Source organism: Bombina bombina, chromosome 4, assembly GCF_027579735.1.
Source record: "Bombina bombina isolate aBomBom1 chromosome 4, aBomBom1.pri, whole genome shotgun sequence".
Classification (NCBI taxonomy): Eukaryota; Metazoa; Chordata; class Amphibia; order Anura; family Bombinatoridae; genus Bombina; species Bombina bombina.
In genome coordinates, this window is record NC_069502.1 from 135,559,269 (window position 1) to 135,582,948 (window position 23,680).

The 23,680-nt window shown below is 39.9% G+C and overlaps 1 protein-coding gene across 3 annotated transcripts in view; it reads left to right on the top strand.

Moving 5' to 3' along the window:
- The window catches only part of LDAH (lipid droplet associated hydrolase), a 900,338-nt gene that overhangs the window by 190,198 nt on the left and 686,460 nt on the right, over positions 1-23,680 (top strand). For all 3 annotated transcript variants that reach the window (XM_053709640.1, XM_053709641.1, XM_053709639.1), the window contains exon 3: positions 5,932-6,089. In XM_053709640.1, the coding sequence (XP_053565615.1) occupies positions 5,945-6,089 (145 nt within the window). In that variant the 5' untranslated portion in view covers positions 5,932-5,944. The remainder of the gene's footprint in view (positions 1-5,931; positions 6,090-23,680) is intronic.

Consider the following 23,680-nt stretch of genomic DNA (forward strand, 5'->3'; position numbering starts at 1 on the left):
ATAGTTATTAAATAGTTATTAACGTTTTAATAACTACCTAGCTAAAATAAATACAAATATACCTGTAAAATAAACCCTAACCTAAGTTACAATTACACCTAACACTATTCTATAATTAAATGAATTACCTAAACTACCTACAATTAAATACAATTAAATTAAATAAACTAAATTCCGAAAAAAAACAAACACTAAATTACTGAAAATAAAAATGAAATTACAATTTTTTAAACTAATTACACCTAATCTAATCCCCCCTAATAAAATAAAAAATCCACCCAAAATAAAAAAAAATTCCTACCCTATACTAAATTACAAATAGCCCTTTAAAAGGGCCCTTTGTGTGGCATTGCCCCAAAGTAATCAGCTCTTTTACCTTTAAAAAAAGAAATACAGTACCACCCCCCAAAATTACAACCCACCACCCAACCCTACTCTTTAACCCACCCAAACCCCCCTTAAAAAAACCTAACACTAACCCCCTGAAGATCACCCTACCTTGAGCCGTCTTCACCCAGCCGGGCACAAGTGGTCCTCCAGAGGGGCAGAAGTCTTCATCCGATCGGGGCAGAAGAGGTCCTCCAGACGGCAGAAGTCTTTATCCATGCGGCATCTTCTATCTTCATCCTTCCGGAGCGGAGCGGGTCCATCTTGAAGACATCCGACGCGGAGCATCCTCTTCTGTCCACGGCCGACGACTGAATGTTCCTTTAAGTGACGTCATCCAAGATGGCGTCCCTTGAATTCCGATTGGCTGATAGGATTCTATCAGCCAATCGGAATTAAGGTAGGAAAAATCCTATTGGCTGATGCAATCAGCCAATCAGATTGAAGTTCAATCCTATTGGCTGATCCAATCAGACAATAGAATGCGAGCTCAATCCTATTGGCTGATTGGATCAGCCAATCAGATTGAACTTCAATCCGATTGGCTGATTGCATCAGCCAATAGGATTTTTCCTACCTTAATTCATCTTGGATGGCGTCACTTAAAGGATCCTTCATTCAGTCATCGGCTGTGGACAGAAGGTAATGCTCCGCTTCGGATGTCTTCAAGATGGACCCGCTCCGCTCTGGAGGGATGAAGATAGAAGATGCCGCATGGATGAAGACTTCTGCCGTCTGAAGGACCTCTTCTGCCCCGATCGGATGAAGACTTCTGCCCCTCTGGAGGACCACTTGTGCCCGGCTGGGTGAAGACATCTCAAGGTAGGGTGATCTTCAGGGGGTTAGTGTTAGGTTTTCTTGAGTAGGGTTGGGTGATGGGTTGTAATGGTGGGGGGTGGTATTGTATTTCTTTTTTTACAGGTAAAAGAGCTGATTACTTTGGGGCAATGCCCAGTAAAAGGCCCTTTTAAGGGCTATTTGTAATTTAGTATAGGGTAGGGAATTTTTTTTATTTTGGGGGGATTTTTTATTTTATTAGGGGGATTAGATTCTGTGTAATTTGTTTAAAAATTTGTAATTTCTTTTTTATTTTCAGTAATTTAGTGTTTTTTTTTCTCGTAATTTAGTTTATTTAATTTAATTGTATTTAATTGTAGGTAGTTTAGGTAATTCATTTAATTATAGAGAAGTGTTAGGTGTAATTGTAACTTAGGTTAGGGTTTATTTTACAGGTATATTTGTATTTATTTTAGCTAGGTAGTTATTAAATAGTTAATAACTATTTAATAACTATTGTACCTAGTTAAAATAAATACAAAGTTGCCTGTAAAATTAAAATAAATCCTAAAATAGCTACAATGTAACTATTAGTTATATTGTAGCTATATTAGGGTTTATTTTATAGGTAAGCTGTTTTAAATAGGAATAATTTAGTTAATATTAGTAATTTAATTTAGATTTATTTAAATTAGGGGGGGTTAGGTTTAGGGTTAGACTTAGATTTAGGGGTTAATAAGTTTATTATAGTGGCGGCGACGTTGGGGGCAGCAGATTAGGGGTTAATAAATATAATGTAGGTTGTGGTGGTGTCCGGAGCGGCAGATTAGGGGTTAATAATATAATGTAGGGTTTGGCGATGTTGGGGGCAGTAGATTAGGGGTTCATAAGTATAATATAGGTTGCGGCGGTGTCTGGAGTGGCAGATTAGGGGTTAATAGTATAATGTAGGTGTCGGCGATGTCGGGGGCGGCAGATTAGGGGTTAATAAGTGTAAGATTAGGGGTGTTTAGACTCGGGGTTCATGTTAGGGTGTTAGGTGTAGACATATTTTTTATTTCCCCATAGGAAACAATGGGGCTGCGTTAGAAGCTGGACGCTGCTTTTTTGCAGGTGTTTGGGTTTTTTTCAGCCGGCTCAGACCCATTGTTTCCTATGGGGAAATTGTGCACGAGCACGTTTAGCCAGCTCACCGCTGACTTAAGCAACGCTGGTATCGAGATGAGACGTGGAGCTAAATTTTGCTCAACGCTCACTTATCTGAGGCTAACGCAGCCATTCAGAAAACTCGTAATACCAGCGTTGTTTTAAGTGAGTGCTGAAAAATAAAGGCTGGTTAGCACCGCTCGGCTTTACCGACAAAACTTGTAATCTAGCCGAATGTTTTTAAAAAAAGGAATTAAAATAGAAGTTGCACTTTTTTGTTGCTTTTTTCTGTCTTGCACTGCATGTACATGACTCTTAAAATACATGTGCGCAGTAACTAGCAGTGAGAAAAGTACTTTAGTTCAACCATCAAAACAGCTGCTTCAGGATGTAGAACAAAAAAGGTGCACATTCTATAATGTCAGAAACAGCAGAGACAACCCTTAAAGGGACAGTCTAATTTTTATTGTTTAAAAAGATAGATAATCCCTTTTTATTACCCATTTCCCAGTTTTGCATAACTGTAGCATATGAGCCTGCCTATGTTTAGCTTTCAACAAAGAATACCAAGAGAACAAATAATATTTGATGATAAAAGTAAATTGGAAAGTTGTTTGAAATTGCATGCCCTATCTGAATCATGAAAATTAAATTTTGTCTAGACTGTCCCTTTAATCAGAAATATATATCCATTGCATTATCAGTATGACCTGGGACTTGTCACTTAACCAGGCAATCATCACTGATAAAGTAAAACTATTTTAATTTAGAAAGAATGCTAATACAATATAAGAATGCTGATATAAACTAAATAATATGCGATTTAGCGATATTGATAATAAATGTAATGTTTTAAAAGCTGCAACATTTTTTTGGGGGTTACATCGTTGGAATCAGATTAATACTTTCAATATAATACTCCGCTTTATTTTGTGTGAGAAAAGTGCAAACAAATGAAACTGTTATTTATCAATTTAATTATTATACAAACAAAAATATAACTTTAGTATAAGTATTATTATAGGGACGATGTAATGCTAGGGATGTAACGTAGGGACGATGTAATGCTGCTGTACCATATTACATGATAGTATTCACTGAATACTATGTTGCTAGGCATCGGCATGTAACGCATGCGCTGTGGATATCAAAGCCAGGAGCGCGCATTGCTCTACGTAAACAGCGTGTTGGACCGCTGTATACGTTAGAGTGAATAAAATCCGGAAGTTGCGGGTGGGAGGAGCTGGTACCTAAAACGGAGCAAAATTGGTAATCTAAATATAATATTTATTTTGTATTTATTTAAAAAAATAAAGTGGCGGTATAATTTATAAAATAGCAAGCAATATTGACATAGGTTCAAATAAGAGAAAATTGACATTCACTTTAAGACTGCTTGCCTTTAACTCAATCAGTTTTTCCCACACAGCCTCAATGCAACTGTAATGGAGATAAACTACATGCCTAGCTGGAACATGCAGCTACTTAAAGGGACACTGAACCCAATTTTTTTCTTTTGTGATTCAGATAGAGTATGCAATTTTAAGCAACTTTCTAATTTACTAATTATCAAATTGTCTTCATTCTCTTGGTATCTTTATTTGAAATGCAAGAATGGAAGTTTAGATGCCGGCCCATTTTTGGTGAATAACCTGGGTTATTCTTGCTGATTGGTGGATAAATTAATCCACCAATAAAAAAGTGCTGTCCAGAGTCTAAACCAAAAAAGAAGCTTAGATGCCTTATTTTTCAAATAAAGATAGCAAGTGAACGAAGAAAAATTGATAATTGGAGTAAATTAGAAAGTTGCTTAAAATTGCATGCTCTATTTGAATCACGAAAGAAAGAAATTGGGTTCAGTGTCCCTTTAAGGACCCTAGCACAGCCAGCATTTTTAATTAGTGTGTAGTTGCTGCACATAATGCTGGGAATAGTAGTTCTCATATGCAGTCTAGTGGAAATGTGATGACTGCCCTGTGCCACCTCAGTAGCAACCAAGTAGAAATGAGATGCAGAAGGACATTGTAAGGCAATTTGACGATAGGACAAATTATTTTTTCATTGCTGGGGAAAAGTCAGGGATTTGCAGAGTTAAAAGGACCTTTTCCTTTTCTTTCATGATTCAGGTAGAGTATACAATTTTAAACACCTTTTCCATTTTACTTCTATTATGTAATTTGCTTCATTCTCTTAGTATCCTTTGTTGAAAAGCATGCCTAGGTAGGCTCACAAGATGAGAGATAGCTGTTGATTGGTGGCTACACATATATAAAACTTATCATTGGCTTACCATTGTGTTTAGCTATCTCCCATTAGTGTATTGATACCCCTTCAATAAATGATACCAAGAGAATGAAGCAAAATTGATATTAGAAGTACATTGGAAAGATGTTTAAAATTGTATGTGCTATTTCAATCATAAAAGAAAAATGTTGGGTTTCATGTCCCTTAAACCAAAAAGAGTGAGAATGTTCGTGTTATTTAACAACAATTGTTAATATGTGATGTTTTATCGTAAAACCTATTCCTTTTCATTCGTTTTTCAAGTTTTCATGGTTGACCATGTGAGTAGTAAAATATGCATACAATAACTTTATTTTTATTTTTATCTTTTTCATGTTTTCAACATTAAAGAAATATATGAAGTCAAGTATGTTACCACTTAACAAAAGTGGATTACTTGAATAACTATGAAACTTACTTGAACCACTTATGGTCACTTATGCATATAGTGTAAAAATGATGGAGTGACAGTTGTCTAAAAGCAGTGGACTAGAAATAAATTGCATGCCAATAAATGAAAGGACCAGTAAATACTGTAGATTTGCATAATCAACAAATTGACAATTAAAAGACAATGCAATAGCACATAGGGGCATATTTATCAAGCCCTTCAGGCTCGCCGGAAACAGAAGTTATGAAGCATTGGTCTAATGACCGCTGCTTCATAACCTGTCCAACTGCTCTGAGGTGGCGGACAGAAATCAACCCGATCGAATTGACACCTCCTGCTAGCGGCCGATTGGCCGGGAATCTGCAGGGGTCGGCATTGCACCAGCAGTTCACAAGAACTGCTGGTGCAATGATAAATGCCAACAGCGTATGCTGACGGCATTTATCGATGTGCTATATCGGATCATGTCCGCTTGCATCATAATAAATAGGCCCCTTAGTCTGAACTTTAAATAAGAAGTAGATTTTTTTTTTTCTGACAAACTTTTGAAGTTATGTCTATTTCCACTCGTCCTGTATCATGTGACAGCCATCAGCCAATCACAAATGCAAATACGTATATTCTGTGAATTGTTGCACATGCACAGTAGGAGCTGGTGACTCAAAAAGTGTAAATATAAAAAGACTGTGCATATTTTGTTAATGGAAGTAAATTGGAAAGTTGTTTAAAATTACATGCTGTATCTGAATCATGAATGTTTAATTTTGACTTGAGTGTCCTTTTAACAAGACTTGAGTGTCCCCTTTAACAATGATTTTTGTAACCTATATTTAATATTGTGGGGACTAAAAACGTAATTCCTGAATAGTAAACTATAGTGATATTTTTCCACCCCTGTACGCATACATTTATATGTATATTTCTTTGTATTTTTTTTTTCTGCCCAGATACTCTATAACTATGCCAGACGACCACATTCCTGTGCATGAAGAATATGTATATTGTTGTGGAGCTGTAACCAAAGTCTTGAAGTTTGGCCCATGGACTGACCTTCATGAAACGAAAGGAGCAAACTCACCAAAACTCTTATTTTTGGTCATTCCTGGTAGGTTAACCTTTTAAGGACTTGGAGGGGGTTATAAACTTTTGACAATTATGACATGCTTTAATTAAACTGGAATCCATGTTTTTATTATTTTTTTAGGTTTCCCCAGACTTTCTACTTTTTGAAGCTTTCTGTTAATTTAACATTCATACATAACTTTTTAAACAATTTTAAATATTTTCAAAGGAATTGTGGGAGATTGTGTTTGTGCATAAATATATATATATATATATATATATATATATATATATATATATATATATATATATATATACACATAACTCTGTGTTATACACAGCTTCACAATAACAACCATTACAACGATGACAGCAGAAGTATGTCATACAAAAATTAGGTAAATTATCAGCAATACATAATAATCTGAATCTATGTGAAAAACTATTAAAGATATAGGACACAGAAATAAAACATGTTTAAACTATACAATTTAAGACATTAACCTTTTTAAATGCAATGGTTTGTGTTTGATGACACCTTTTCTTCTATAAGATACGACGAGTCCACGGATTCATCCTTTACTTGTGGGATATTATCCTCCTGCTAACAGGAAGTGGCAAAGAGCACCACAGCAGAGCTGTCTATATAGCTCCTCCCTTGATTCCACCCCCCAGTCATTCCCTTTGCCTACTCTAAGTACTAGGAAGGGTAAAGTGAAAGAGGTGATTAAATGTTAGTTTTTATTTTCTTCAAACAAGATTTTTTTATTTTAAATGGTACCAGTGTGTACTATTTTCCCTCAGGCAGCAGATGGATGAAGACTTCTGCCTGGAGGCTGATGATCTTAGCAGTTGTTACTAAGATCCAGAGCAGTTCCCACAGTATGGCTGAGGAGTACTTAAGAAACTTCAGTGTGAGGAATGTTTTTCATGCTATAAGCAGTGAGGTATGTTCAGTCATTTTTTTCTGGAGAGACTGTGTTATTTCAGAATTGGCTGACAGTATCCCCATGAGGGAGAGGGTAAGCAGTAATCCTAAAGTATAAAAAGGGGTATTACTGAGCTTGCATATATGGACTATATAAAAATGGTTGACACTGATGTTTGAATGTTTGTGGGCAAATGTTTACATGTCTGGGAGTGCAGATAACGTTTTTAAAGGAGAGACTTTTTAAGCTTTATTAAGAAGGGTACACATGGCTTCATTTCTGGGTTTATGAACCCACATGGCTAGATTTTAGACTGCACTGGTGCGGTTAATTGAGGCTGTGAGACATCGAGTGAGATGGGCGGGGCCTATTTTTGCGCCTCAGTTGCGCAGTTGTTTTTCTCAAGCAAGCAGCAAGCTCCAAATCCGATGGGCCTTTGTGAGCTGTATTGGGCCAAATCGAAGGTTTAACCCGGTTTTACAGACCCCTAAGGGCAGGTAGGCGCCACAGCAGGGCTGTGGCGACGTGCAGGGGTGCTTTTTATTGAAACGTTTTATAATTTTCCGTTTTTTCTGGTAAGGGTTAAGTATTCCTTTCCTTGTGGGGCAAACTTAGCTGCAGAATTGGGATGCTTCTATCATAAACTTGGGACAATTTTATTGTTTTCGAGCAGTTTTGAAAAAATTGTATGCTTTTTTTCTCTTAAAGGCGCAGTACCGTTTTTTTAAGATTCTTATTTTTTCACTAAATAAAGTGTTTTCAAGCCTGTTTGCGGTCATTACTAGCCTGTTTAACATGTCTGACATTGAGGAAAGCCAATGTTCCATGTGTTTAGAAGCCATTGTGGAACCCCCACTTAAAATGTGTCCCTCATGTACTGAAAGGGCCTTATATTGCAAAGAACATATTTTAGCTGATAAAAGTAGGTCTCAGGATGATTCTCAGTCAGAAGAGAATCAGGTTTTGCCATCTACTTCTCCCCAAGTGTCACAACCTTTAACGCCCGCACTAGGGACGCCAAGTACTTCTAGTGCGTCTAATTCTTTCACCCTGCAAGATATGGCCGCAGTTATGTCTACTACCCTCACAGAGGTATTATCTAAACTGCCTGGTTTGCAGGGGAAGCGCAGTAGGTCCGGTATGAGAGTAAATGCTGAGCCCTCTGAAGCTTTGTTAGCCATCTCCGATGTACCCTCACAATGTTCTGAATTGGGGGTAGGGGAATTGCTGTCTGAGGGAGAGCTTTCTGATTCAGGAAAGATGTTCCCTCAAACAGACTCAGATATGACGGCTTTTAAGTTTAAGCTTGAACACATCCGCTTGTTACTCAGGGAGGTTTTAGCGACTCTGGATGATTGTGACCCTTTTGTAATTCCACCAGAGAAATTGTGTAAAATGGATAGATATCTAGAGGTTCCTACTTTACACTAATGTTTTTCCGGTCCCTAAGAGGATTTCGGACATTGTTACTAAGGAATGGGATAGACCAGGCATTCCGTTCTCTCCCCCTCCTACTTTTAAGAAAATGTTTCCCATATCTGACACCATTCTGGATTCGTGGCAGACGGTCCCTAAGGTGGAGGGAGCTATTTCTACCCTAGCTAAGCGTACAACTATAGCTATTGAGGACCGTTGTGCTTTCAAAGATCCTATGGATAAAAAATTAGAGGGTCTTCTAAAGAAAATATTTATTCATCAGGGTTTTCTTCTGCAACCTATAGGGTGCACTGTTCCTGTAACTACTGCAGCTACTTTTTGGTTTCAGGCTCTTGAGGAGGCTCCTAAGGTTGAGACCCCATTGGATGATATTTTAGATAGAATTAGCTCTCTCAAGCTAGCTAATTCTTTTATTACAGATGCCGCTTTTCAACTGGCTAAATTAGCGGCAAAGAATTCAGGTTTTGCCATTTTAGTGCGTAGAGCGTTATGGCTTAAGTCCTGGTCTGCTGATGTGTCATCAAAATCTAAGCTATTAGCTATTCCTTTCAAGGGTAAGACCCTATTCGGGCCTGAACTGAAGGAGATCATTTCTGACATCACTGGAGGAAAAGGCCATGCCCTTCCTCAGGATAAGACAAATAGAATGAGGGCCAAACAGAATAATTTTCATTCCTTTCGAAACTTCAAAGGTGGTCCCACTACCTCCTCCCCGGCCACAAAGCAGGAGGGGAATTTTGCTCAATCCAAGTCTGTCTGGAGACCTAACCAGACCTGGAATAAAGGTAAACAGGCCAAGAAGTCCGCTGTTGCTACCAAGACAGCATGAAGGGGCAGCCCCCGATCCGGGACCGGATCTAGTGGGGGGCAGACTTTCTCTCTTCGCTTGGCTTGGGAAAGAGACGTTCAGGATTCCTGGGCATTAGAAATTGTGATACAAACAAAAGATGCAGCAGCATAGGTATTTTAACAATTTATTCTGGCACAAACAAAGTCCACAACGTTTCGGGTGTTACCCCTTAATCATGTGATTCACATGATTAAGGGGTAACACCCGAAACGTTGTGGACTTTTTGTGCCAGAATAAATTGGTAAAATACCTATGCTGCTGCATCTTTTGTTTGTATCTATTTTGGGGTTTGCAGGAACCCTGCAGCGTGCATTGGGCATTTAAGGGTGCTGGACTTTGGACTGTTTGCCATTAGAAATTGTGACCCAGGGGTGGGGTATCTTCTAGAATTCAAAGATTCTCCTCCAAGGGGGAGATTTCATCTTTCACGGTTGTCTGTAAACCAGACAAAAATAGAGGCGTTCTTACGCTGTGTAGAAGACCTATATACTATGGGGGTAATCTGCCCAGTTCCAAAAGCAGAACAGGGGCAGGGGTTTTACTCCAATCTGTTCGTGGTTCCCAAAAAAGAGGGAACCTTCAGACCAATTTTAGATCTCAAGATCCTAAACAAATTTCTCAGAGTCCCATCCTTCAAGATGGAGACCATTCGGACAATTTTACCAATGATCCAAGAGGGTCAATATATGACCACCGTGGATTTGAAGGATGCGTATCTTCACATTCCTATCCACAAAGATCATCACCAGTTCCTCAGGCTCGCCTTCCTGGACAAGCATTACCAGTTTGTGGCTCTTCCTTTCGGGTTGGCCACAGCTCCCAGAATTTTCACAAAGGTGCTAGGGTGCCTTCTGGCGGTTCTAAGGCTGCGGGGCATAGCAGTGGCGCCCTATCTGGACGATATCTTGATTCAGGCGTCAACTTACCAACTAGCGAAATCTCACACGGACATCATGTTGGCTTTTCTAAGATCTCACGGGTGGAAGGTGAAAATAAAGAAGAGTTCACTTGTCCCTCTCACAAGAGTTCCATTCCTGGGAACTCTGATAGACTCGGTAGACATGAAAATTTTTCTGACGGAGGTCAGAAAATCAAAGATCTTATCCACCTGCCAAGCACTTCATTCCATTCCTCGGCCGTCAGTGGCTCAGTGTATGGAGGTAATTGGACTAATGGTAGCGGCAATGGACATAGTTCCGTCTGCTCGCTTGCATCTCAGACCACTGCAACTATGCATGCTCAGACAGTGGAATGGGGACTATGCAAATGTATCTCCTCAGATAAATCTGGATGAAGAGACCAGAGACTCTCTTCTTTGGTGGTTGTCACATGATCATCTGTCCCAGGAAATATGTTTCCGCACGCCAGCATGGGTCATAGTGACGACGGACGCCAGCCTATTGGACTGGGGTGCAGTCTAGAATTCCCTAAAGGCACAGGGTATGTGGACTCAGGAGGAGGCTCTCCTTCCAATAAATATTCTAGAACTGAGAGTGATATTCAACGCACTTCAGGCGTGGCCTCAACTGGCTTCGGCCAAATTCATAAGATTCCAGTCGGACAATATCACGAATGTAGCATATATCAATCATCAAGGGGGAACAAAGAGTTCTCTAGCGATGATAGAGGTTTCCAAAATAATTTGATGGGCAGAGACTCACTCTTGCCATCTATCAGCAATCTATATCCCAGGAGTGGAGAACTGGGAAGCGGATTTTCTAAGTCAACAGACTTTTTATCCGGGGGAGTGGGATTCATCAATGGGGCACACCAGAATTGGATCTGATGGCATCTCGTCAGAATGCCAAACTTCCTTGTTACGGGTCCAGATCGAGGGATCCCCAAGCAGTACTGATAGATGCTCTAGCAGTACCTTGGTCGTTCAACCTGGCTTATGTGTTTCCTCCTTTTCCTCTCCTTCCTCGTCTGATTGCCAGAATCAAACAGGAGAGGGGTTCGGTAATTTTGATAGCACCTGCGTGGCCACGCAGGACTTGGTATGCAGACCTGGTGGAAATGTCATCTCTGCCACCGTGGAAACTGCCACTGAGACAGGACCTTCTCATTCAAGGTCCGTTCCAGCATCCAAATCTAGTTTCTCTGCAGCTGACTACCTGGAGATTGAACGCTTGATTTTATCTAAGCGGGGATTCTCTGAGTCGGTCATAGATACCTTGATTCAGGCTCGAAAGCCTGTCACTAGGAAAATTTACCATAAGATATGGCGAAAATATCTTTATTGTGGCGAATCCAAAGGCTACTCATGTAGTAAGATCAGGATTCCTAGGATTTTGTCCTTTCTCCAAGAAGGATTGGAGAAGGTGTTATCAGCTAGTTCCCTAAAGGGACATATATCTGCTTTATCAATTTTACTGCACAAGCGTCTGGCAGATGTTCCAGACGTTCAGTCGTTTTGTCAGGCTCTGGTTAGAATCAAGCCTGTGTTTAAACTTGTTGCTCCGCCATGGAGTTTGAATTTAGTTCTTAAAGTTCTTCAAGGGGTTCTGTTTGAACCTATGCATTCCATAGATATTAAGCTTCTAAGTTTTGTTTTTAGTTTCTATCTCTTCGGCTCGAAGAGTTTCTGAACTATCTGCATTGCAATGCGACTCGCCTTATCTTGTTTTCCATTCCGATAAGGTGGTTATGCGTACTAAACCTGGATTCCTTCCTATGGTTGTTACTTATAAGAATATTAATCAGGAAATTGTTGTTCCTTCTCTGTGTCCTAACCCTTCTTCTAAGAAGGAGCGTCTGTTACACAACTTGGACGTGGTACATGCTTTGAAGTTTTACTTGCAAGCGGCCAAAGATTTCTGTCAAACATCTTCTGTGTTTGTTGTCTATTCTGGAAAACGTAGAGGTCAAAAAGCTACGGCTACCTCTCTTTCTTTTTGGCTGAAAAGCATCATCCGGTTGGCATACGAGACTGCTGGACAGCAGCCTCCTGAAAGGATTATAGCTCACTCTACTAGAGCGGTGGCTTCCACATGGGCTTTTAAAAACGATGCTTCTGTTGAACAGATTTGTAAGGCTGCGACTTGGTCTTCCCTTCATACCTTTTCCAAATTTGACAAATTTGATACTTTTGCTTCTTCGGAGGCTATTTTTGGGAGAAAAGTTCTTCAAGCAGTGGTGTCTTCTGTTTAGGCATCTGTCTTGTCCCTCCCGTTCATCCTTGTCCTGTAGCTTTGGTATTGTATCCCACAAGTAAAGGATGAATCCGTGGACTCGTCGTATCTTATAGATGAAAAGTAAATTTATGCTTACCTGATAAATTGATTTCTTCTATGATACGACGAGTCCACGGCCCGCCCTGTCATTTTAAGACAGATTATATTTTTTGATTTAAAACTTCAGTCACCTCTGCACCTTTTAGTTTCTCCTTTTTCTTCCTATACCTTCGGTCGAATGACTGGGGGGTGGAGTCAAGAGAGGAGCTATATAGACAGCTCTGTTGTGGTGTTCTTTGCCACTTCCTGTTAGCAGGAGGACAATATCCCACAAATAAAGGATGAATCCGCGTGGACTTGTCGTATCATAGAAGAAATCAATTTATCAGGTAAGCATAAATTTACTTTTTTTAGTTTATTTACAGTGTGCACACTGTAAATAAACACTAATAGTTTTAGATATTAACACAGAAATTAATTTTAACATTTATAGCATGCTTTAAATATAATAAAATATATTATTTATGTCATTTTTTAAAGGGGCATGGAATGTAACCCACTTGCTTAAATTATATAGTAGCTATGTGCATTTGAATCCTTCGTGAGGATCCGAAGTCATTAGTAGGCGGCTGCTTGTGCTATTTGACTCTTTTCTCAGCCGGATTTATTCTTGTGAAAGATCACCGTACTAAGATATCAGCAAATCCCGAACTTAGTGTGGAGTCACAAGAATAAATTCAGCTCCGAAAAGAGCAAAATAATACGAGGCGCCCTTACTTCCGCATTCAACTCCTCCCGAAGGATTCAAATGCACATAGCTATTATATAGGTAAATATTCATTACAGTAATAAAATGACATGTTTTAATTCGTTTGAGCATGTAATTGTATCCCTAGCGATGCTGCAACTCTATCGGCCTCATGATAAAGCTCTCCACTCTGGTGAGATTATCTATAAACTCTCGTCAGTACTGTGAGGTTCCTCAGTAAATTTTAAATAGACACATTTAGCTTGAGAACTGTTTATTTTGCTAGGCATGGTCTGGGTATAAGGGAAAACTCATACATTACAATATGATGCTCAAAAAAGCCCTCAAAGATTTTGTAAGGTTTCTCTTTATGCTGATTAATTTTTAGTTATGAGGCCGTATGTTTAAGCCACTTAAAGGAGGCGTCTTGCATTTAGCGCTGCTGATTGGATTAGCAGCAGTTTCCGTTCGGAATTAGCACGCCCTGAGAAATTTCAGTAACCAGGGCAGTCTTTATAATTTGATGAAGTGGAACCACGGGAATCGGGGAGCACAAAAAAAATTAAGCAAAATGGATAATAGAAGTAAATTGTAATTTATTTTTTTCTATTAAATACTCTTAATGCAAGTTTAATTTGGCTTGCTATCCTTTTAATGTTTAGTTATGCATAATAAAACAACTTTGCAACACTTTCATTATTTATATTGCCCCCTTATGTCATTTAGCTCTGAATATGTTGGTTTTTCTAATTCTCAGAGCTAGAAATGCATCTTACTGACTTCTCAAAGCTAACCCTTCTACATATTTTTCCCTAATTGATATATAACAGCTGCAAAACAATTCACTTTAAACTAACTTAATGACTGTGAATAGCTTTGTTGTTTGTAGATTCAAGCCCAGACTAGCTCCTCTAAATAAGGCACATGGTGAGTGGAGTTTAGTTAATGAGAAACTATTGCATTAAACAATGTGCTTCTTTTAAAAATCTTCAGACTTGCATGATGTTATTCTATAGGAAGACTACTGAAATGTCTTGTAATTACAGGGAGCAAGATTAGAATTTATGCGCAACAAACTTTGTGCTAGCGCAATGGCTATTTCCTGATCAATTTTTACTTCCACTAATGTTACATGTTGGGAGAAATCGCCATTGCGCTACTGCAATAGTCCTTTCCGCATCAATCCATACAGCAATCTAAGAGCTCTCGTAAATTGTTTTGCGCAGCTAAAAAGTTTTACAAAACTCAACAAAAATACATTACAAAGTACACTTACACTCATAAACTACATGATTAACCGCTAAACCGCTACCCCCACATCACATACACTATATAAGTATTAAAGGGATAGTAAACACCAAAAATGTTATTGTTTTAAAAGACAGATAATCCCTTTTTTTACCATTTCCCAGTTTTGCATAACCAACACTGTTATAGAAATATACTTTTTACCTCTGTGATTACCTTGTATCTAAGCTTCTGCAGACTGCCTCCTTAGCTCAGGTCTTTTGACAGACTTGCATTTCAGGCAATTAGTGCTGACTCTTAAATAAGTACAGGGGTACCAATGCTAACATTGGGATATTATGTACCTGGATAGCAGTCTACAACACTAGAAGTAAGTAAAAGGTGGATAAACACCTGATTTGAACAGCCAATAGGATTTAAGCAGCTCTCATTCTATTGGCTGATTCATCATCAAATAGAATTAGAGCTGCTTAAATCCTATTGGCTGATTTGAACAGCCAATAGGATTTTAGCAGCTCTAATTCCTATTGGCTGATTCAAATCTTTCAGCCAATAGGAATGCAAGGGACGCCATTTTGAATCGCATACCTTGCATTGAAGATTCAGTGTACGGCGGTGACCGTATGAAGAGGATGCTCTGCGCCAGATGTCTTCAGGATGTTCAGTGTTTTCAAGCCTGTTTGTGGTCATAACTAGCCTGTTTAACATGTCTGACATTGAGGAAAGCCAATGTTCCATGTGTTTAGAAGCCATTGTGGAACCCCCACTTAAAATGTGTCCCTCATGTACTGAAAGGGCCTTAAATTGCAAAGAACATATTTTAGCTGATAAAAGTATGTCGCAGGATGATTCTCAGTCAGAAGAGAATCAGGTTTTGCCATCTAATTCTCCCTAAGTGTCGCAACCGTTAACGCCCGCACATGCGACGCCAAGTACTAGTGCGTCTAATTCTTTCACCCTGCAAGATATGGCCGCAGTTATGTCTACTACCCTCACAGAGGTTTTATCTAAACTGCCTGGGTTGCAGGGGAAGCGCAGTAGGTCCAGTGTGAGAGTAAATGCTGAGCCCTCTGACGCTTTATTAGCCATCTCCGATGTACCCTCCCAATGTTCTGAGTTGGGGGTGAGGTAATTGCTGTCTGAGGGAGAGCTTTCTGATTCAGGAAAGATATTCCCTGAAACAGGGAACAGCTAGAACACCTCCGCTTGTTGCTCAGGGAGGTTTTGGCGACTCTGGATGATTGTGACCCTATTGTAATTCCACCAGAGAAATTGTGTAAAATGGATAGATATCTAGAGGTTCCTACTTTACACTAATGTTTTTCCGGTCCCTAAGAGGATTTCGGACATTGTTACTAAGGAGTGGGATATAGACCAGGTATTCCGTTCTCTCCCCCTCCTACTTTTAAGAAAATGTTTCCCATATCTGACACCATTCGGGATTCGTGGCAAACGGTCCCTAAGGTGGAGGAGCTATTTCTACCCTGGCTAAGCGTACAACTATACCTATTGAGGACCGTTGTGCTTTCAAAGATGCTATGGATAAAAAATTAGAGGGTCTTCTAAAGAAAATATTTATTCATCAGGGGTTTCTTCTGCAACCTATAGCGTGCATTGTTCCTGTAACTACTGCAGCTGCTTTTTGGTTCGAGGCTCTAGAGGAGGCTCTTAAGGTTGTGACCCCATTAGATGATATTCTGGACAGAATTAGGGCTCTCAAGCTAGCTAATTCTTTCATTACAGATGCCGCTTTTCAACTGGCTAAATTAGCGGCAAAGAATTCATTTTTTGCCATTTTAGCACGTAGAGCGTTATGGCTTAAGTGCTGATCTGCCGATGTGTCATCAAAATCTAAGCTTTTAGCTATTCCTTCCAAGGGTAAGACTCTATTCGGACCTGAACTGAAAGAGATAATTTCCGACATCACTGGAGGAAATGGCCATGCCCTTTCTCAGGATAAGACAAATAAGATGAGGACCAAACATAATAATTTTAGTTCCTCTCAAAACTTTAAAGGTGGTCCCCCTCCCTCCTCCCCTGCCGCAAAGCAGGAGGGGAATTTTGCTCAATCCAAGTCAGTCTGGAGACCTAACCAGACTTGAAATAAGGGTAAACAGTCCCAAGAAGCCCACTGCTGCCACCAAGACAGCATGAAGGGGTAGCCGGATCTAGTAGGGGGCAGACTTTCTCTCTTTGCTCAGGCTTGGGCAAGAGATGTTCAGGACTCCTGGGCTTTAGAAATCGTGACCCAGGGGTATCTTCTAGAATTCAAAGCTTCTCCTCCAAGGCGGAGATTTCATCTTTCACGCTTGTCTGTAAACCAGACAAAAAGAGAGGCGTTCTTACGCTGTGTAGAAGACCTATATACTATGGGAGCAGTGTTCCCTCTAAGGCCAGTTTTGTGAGCGGCCCAGCAGTGAAACAGTTAATAAAGGAACCACACCTTGCAGTCAGCATTATGTAATGTTTGCTAATTGCTCTAATTAACTGTTTCACTGCTGGGCTGCTCACAAAACTGGCCTTAGAGGGAACATTGTATGGGAGTAATCTGCCCAGTTCCAGAAGCAGAACAGGGGCAGGGGTTTTACTCTAATCTGTTCGTGGTTCCCAAAAAAGAGGGAACCTTCAGACCGATTTTAGATCTCAAGATCCTAAACAAATTTCTCAGAGTCCCGTCCTTCAAGATGGAGACCATTCAAACTATTTTACCAATGATCCAGGAGGGTCAATATATGACCACCGTGGATTTGAAGGATGCGTATCTTCACGTTCCTATCCACAAAAATCATCACCAGTTCCTCAGGTTCGCCTTCCTGGACAAGCATTACCAGTTTGTGGCTCTTACCTTCGGGTTAGCCACAGCTCCCAGGATTTTCCCAAAAGTGCTAGGGTCCCTTTTGGCGGTTCTAAGGCCGCGGGGCATAGCAGTGGCGCCTTATCTGGACGATATCTTAATTCAGGCGTCAACTTACCAACTAGCCAAATCTCACACGGACATCGTGTTGGCTTTTCTAAGATCTCACGGGTGGAAGGTGAACATAAAGAAGAGTTCACTTATCCCTCTCACAAGAGTTCCATTCCTGGGAACTCTAATAGACTCGGTAGACATGAAAATTTTTCTGACGGAAGTCAGAAAATCAAAGATTTTAACCACCTGCCGAGCACTTCGTTCCATTCCTCGGCCGTCAGTGGCTCAGTGTATGGGGGTAATTGGACTAATGGTAGCGGCAATGGACATAGTTCCGTTTGCTCGCTTGCATCTCAGACCACTGCAACTATGCATGCTCAGACAGTGGAATGGGAACTATGCAAATTTATCTCCTCAGATAAATCTGGATCAAGAGACCAGAGACTCTCTTCTTTGGTGGTTGTCACAGGATCATCTGTTCCAGGGAATGTGTTTCCGCAGGCCAGAATGGGTCATAGTGACGACAGACGCCAGCCTATTGGGCTGGGGTGCAGTCTGGAATTCCCTGAAAGCACAGGGTGTGTGGACTCAGGAGGAGGCTCTCCTTCCAATAAATATTCTAGAACTGAGAGCGATATTCAATGCGCTTCAGGCGTGGCCTCAGCTGGCTTTGGCCAGATGCATAAGATTCCAGTCGGACAATATCACGACTGTGGCATATATCAATCATCAAGGGGGAACAAAGAGTTCTCTAGCGATGATAGAGGTTTCCAAAATAATTAGATGGGCAGAGACTCACTCTTGCCATCTATCAGCTATCTATATCCCAGGAGTGGAGAACTGGGAAGCGGATTTTCTAAGTCGTCAGACTTTTCATAAGGTGGGAGTGGGAGCTCCATCCAGAGGTGTTTGCACAATTGATTTATCAATGGGGCACACCAGAATTGGATCTGATGGCATCTCGTCAGAATGCCAAACTTCCTTGTTACGGGTCCAGATCAAGGGATCCCCAAGCAGTACTGATAGATGCTCTAGCAGTACCTTGGTCGTTCAACCTGGCTTATGTGTTTCCACCATTTCCTCTCCTTCCTCGTCTGATTGCCAGAATCAAACAGGAGAGGGCTTCGGTGATTTTGATAGCACCTGCGTGGCCACGCAGGACTTGGTATGCAAACCTGGTGGAAATGTCATCTCTACCACCGTGGACACTGCCATTGAGACAGGACCTTCTCATTCAAGGTCCGTTCCAGCATCCAAATCTAGTTTATCTGCGGCTGACTGCCTGGAAATTGAACGCTTGATTTTATCAAAGCGAGGATTCTCTGAGTCGGTCATAGACACCTTGATTCAGACTCGAAAGCCTGTCACTAGGAAGATTTACCATAAGATATGGCGTAAATATCTTTATTGGTGTGAATCCAAAGGCTACTCATGGAGTAAGATCAGGATTCTTAGGATTTTGTCCTTTCTCCAAGAAGGATTGGAGAAAGGGTTATCAGCTAGTTCCTTAAAGGGACAGATATCTGCTTTGTCAATTTTGCTGCACAAGCGTCTGGCAGATGTTCCAGATGTTCAGTCGTTTTGTCAGGCTTTGGTTAGAATTAAGCCTGTGTTTAAACCTGTTGCTCCGCCATGGAGTTTGAATTTAGTTTTTAAAGTTCTTCAAGGGGTTCCGTTTGAACCTATGCATTCCATAGATATTAAGCTTCTATCTTGGAAAGTTCTGTTTTTAGTTGCTATCTCTTCGACTCGAAGAGTTTCTGAACTATCTGCATTGCAATGCGACTCGCCTTATCTTGTTTTCCATTCTTATAAGGTGGTTTTGCGTACCAAACCTGGATTCCTTCCTAAGGTTGTTACTAATAAGAACATTAATCAGGAAATTGTTTGTTCCTTCCCTGTGTCCTAATCCTTCCTCTCAGAAGGAGCGTCTGTTGCACAACTTGGACGTGGTTCGTGCTTTGAAGTTTTACTTGCAAGCGACCAAAGATTTCCGTCAAACATCTTCTCTGTTTGTTGTCTATTCTGGAAAGCGTAGAGGTTAAAAAGCTACGGCTACCTCTCTTTCTTTTTGGCTGAAAAGCATCATCCGTTTGGCACACGAGACTGCTGGACAGCAGCCTCCTGAACAAATTACAGCTCACTCTACTAGAGCGCTGGCTTCCACATGGGCTTTTAAAAATGATGCTTCTGTTGAACAGATTTGTAAGGCTGCGACTTGGTCTTCACTTCATACCTTTTCCAAATTTTACAAATTTGATACTTTTGCTTCTTCTGAGGCTATTTTTGGGAGAAAAGTTCTTCAAGCAGTGGTGCCTTCTGTTTAGGCATCTGTCTTGTCCCTCCCGTTCATCCGTGTTCTGTAGCTTTGGTATTGTATCCCACAAGTAAAGGATGAATCCGTGGACTCGTCGTATCTTATAGAAGAAAAGTAAATGTATGCTTACCTGATAAATTGATTTCTTCTATGATACGATGAGTCCACGGCCCGCCCTGTCAATTTAAGACAGATTATATTTTTTTGATTTAAAACTTCAGTCACCTCTGCACCTTTTAGTTTCTCCTTTTTCTTCCTGTACCTTCCGTCGAATGACTAGGGGGTGGAGTCAAGGGAGGAGCTATATAGATAGCTCTGCTGTGTTGCTCTTTGCCATTTCCTGTTAGCAGGAGGATAATATCCGACAAGTAAAGGATGAATCCGTGGACTCGTTGTATCATAGAAGAAATCAATTTATCAGGTAAGCATAAATTTACTTTTTTAAGAGTGCGGTACTGACGTTGCGTTACAGGCTAAATGGCTTGCGGTACAGCTATACCGACAAGACTTGTAATGGTTGCGTTAGGGAAAATGATGCGTTATGGGCCACAACGCTGCTATTTGACTCCTAACACTCCACTCATAATCTAGCTGAATAGTAGTAATGTTTTTATGCTCTGTAGATTACAATAATGTATGCAATAAACTCCTAAAAACATAAATATTACACATTGGAAAGCAACCATTGGATACACATAGGTAAGCATTTCTGAAGCTTGCTTTTAAGCACACAAATAAAATAACAAATTGCCAATAGCCAGGACAGTCATTGCTAACTCAGGGGGGTTCATAATTTGTAATCAGTATCTCAAAAACTTCTGTGGTCCAAATGTGACTTGAAATTAAAGTGATGTGAAAGTTAAAGTACAAAATAAAACTTTCAAGTTTCAGATTATGCAGTTTTAAGAATCTTTTTTATTTTTATTATCAATTTAATTTTATTTTGGTAACCTTTGCTGAAAACTATTACCTAGGTAGGCCTATTTCTGAGAGCTAGTTGGTGATTATTGGTTTGTGCACAAATGTGCCTTTTGTCATTGACTTAACAGATTTGTTCAGCTAGCTCCCAGTAGTACATTGCTGCTATGGAGATGACTTTAAATATATGTATAACCAGTGTTCTCCAGCAGGGTGGCATTATGAAGTAGCCGATTGGGGTCAGTAAACTTTGCAACAATTTCTGTTATTTATAAATGCTACTTAGACTGTCCAAAGAACACATTAATTGACTGAATGATAATTGTGCAGCAAACACAAAAAAAATGTAATATTAGATAATTTGGGATTAATATTGGCTTAACTTTAGCTGGCTGATCATTAAAATCAGCATGAGGGTGTGCCCATTAAGGACAAGATTACGAGTGGAGCGCTAACAGTTACACACAAGCGAAAATAGGTTTATCGCGGGTGTTTGTGCGTCAGGTTTTTTGCTCATATTACAAGCTGAAAGTAAACGTGATTGCTTGAGAACAATTGAATTTAATGCTCCTTGGGATAGCGCGACCTTAGAGCTCTGTTTAGCTTTTTCTCAAAACAAAAAAGTGTCACAAAACACATTCAGCTAGATTACAAGTTATGGCGTTATGGATGCTCGCTAATTTCGTGTACGTTATTTTCATTGCTCACCTTTCATAGCGCTGCTATTACAGGTTTTGAAAAACCTGGCTTGCGTGGGTGATATGGTGGCGTTGAGCTCCATACCTCATCCAAATACAAGCGCTGCTTTGACGTGCTTGTGCACGATTTCCCTATAGACATCAATGGGGAGAGTCGGCTAAAAAAATGCCTTACACCTGCAATCGCGGAATAAAATGCTCCGTAACGCAGCCCCATTGATGTCTATAGGGAAAGAAAAAGTTACGTTTAAACCGAACACCCTAACATTAAACTACGTCTAAACACCCCTAATCTGCTGCCCCTGACATCGCCACCACTTACATTACAGTTATTAACCCCTAATCTGCTGGCCCTAACATCGCCGCCACCTACATTACTGTTATTAACCCCTAATCTGCAGCCCCCAATGTCGCCGCCACTATACTAAAGTTATTTACCCCTAAACCTCTGGCCTCCCACATCACAAACACTAAATATATTAACCCCTAAACCTTACCCTTGCCCTAACATAACCCTAAGCCTAAGTCTAACCCTAACCCCCCATAACTTAAATATAATTAAAATAAATCTAAATAAAACTTACAATCTTTACCTAAATAATTCCTATTTAAAACTAAATACTTACCTGTAAAATAAAACCTAAGCTAGCTACAATATAACTAATAGTAGTTATATTGTAGCTATCTTAGGTTTTATTTTTATTTCACAGGTAAGTTTGTATTTATTTTAACTGGGTAGACCAGTTATTAAATAGTTATTAACTATTTACTAGCTACCTATTTAAAATAAATACAAACTTACCTGTAAAATAAAACCTAACCTGCCTTACACTGAAAACTAACATTACAATAAAATAAATTAAATAAAATTAATCAAATACAATTATCTAAATTACAACCCCCCCACTAAATTACACAAAATAAAAAACGAAATTATCAAAAATAAAAATGAATTATTCCTAATCTAATAGCCCTATCAAAATAAAAAAGCCCCCCCCAAATAAAAAAAAACCCTAGCCTACACTAAACTGCCAATGGCCCTTAAAAGGTCCCAGTTAAAAAAAATACAAACAACCCCCAACAGTAAAACCCACCACCCACACAACCAAACCCCCCAAATAAAAACCTATCTAAATAAACCTAAGCTAACCATTGACCTGAAAAGGGCATTTGGATGGGCATTGCCCTTAAAAGGGCATTTAGCTCTTTTACATTGCCCAAACCCTAAGCTAAAAATAAAACCCACCCAATAAACCCTTAAAAACACCTAACACTAACCCCTGACGATCCACTTACAGTTTTCGAAAACCGGACATCCATCTTCATCCATCCGGTAGAAGTCTTCATCGAAGCGTGCAGAAGTCCTCATCGAAGCAGGCAGAAGTCTTCATCCAGACGGCATCTTCTATCTTCATCCATCTGGCACGAAGCGGGTCCATCTTCAAGACATCCGCGGAGCATCGTCTTCTTACGATCGCCGCTGGTAAATGAAGTTTCCCTTTAAGTGACTTCATCCAAGATGGCGTCCCTTACATTCCGATTGGCTGATAGAATTCTATCAGCCAATAGGTATTAAAGGGGAAAAAATCCTATTGGCTGTTGCAATCAGCCAATAGGATTGAGCTTTCATCCTATTGGCTGATCCAATCAGCCAATAGGATTGAGCTCGCATTCTATTGGCTGATTGGATCAGCCAATAGGATGAAATATCAATCCTATTGGCTGATGGCAATTTTTTTTTTCCAGATAAAATAGCTGATTTATTTGGGGCAATGCCCCGCAAAAGGCCCTTTTAAGTGCCATTGGCAGTTTAGTGTAGGCTAGGTTTTTTTTTTTTATTTTGGGGGGATTTATTTTGATATTTGATATTAGATAATTTCGTTTTTTATTTTGTGTGATTTAGTGTTTATTTTTTTTTGTAATTTAGCTAATTGTATTTAATTAATTTATTTTATTTGATTGTAATGTTAGGTTTTAGTGTAAGGCAGGTTAGGTTTTATTTTATAGGAGGTAAGTTTGTATTTATTTCTCCTGTTAAGTGTGGTCAGTCCACGGGTCATCATTACTTCTGGGATATTAACTCCTCCCCAACAGGAAGTGCAAGAGGATCACCCAAGCAGAGCTGCCATATAGCTCTTCCCCTCTACGTCACACCCAGTCATTCTCTTGCACCCAACTAATAGATAGGATGTGTGAGAGGACTGTGGTGATTATACTTAGTTTTTATAACTTCAATCAAAAGTTTGTTATTTTAAAACAGCACCGGAGTGTGTTGTTCCTTCTCAGGGAGAATTTGAAGAAGAATCTACCTGAGTTTTTCTGTATGATTTTAACCGGAGTAGTTAAGATCATGTTGCTGTTCTCGGCCATCTGAGGAGTGAGGTAAACTTCAGATCAGGGGACAGCGG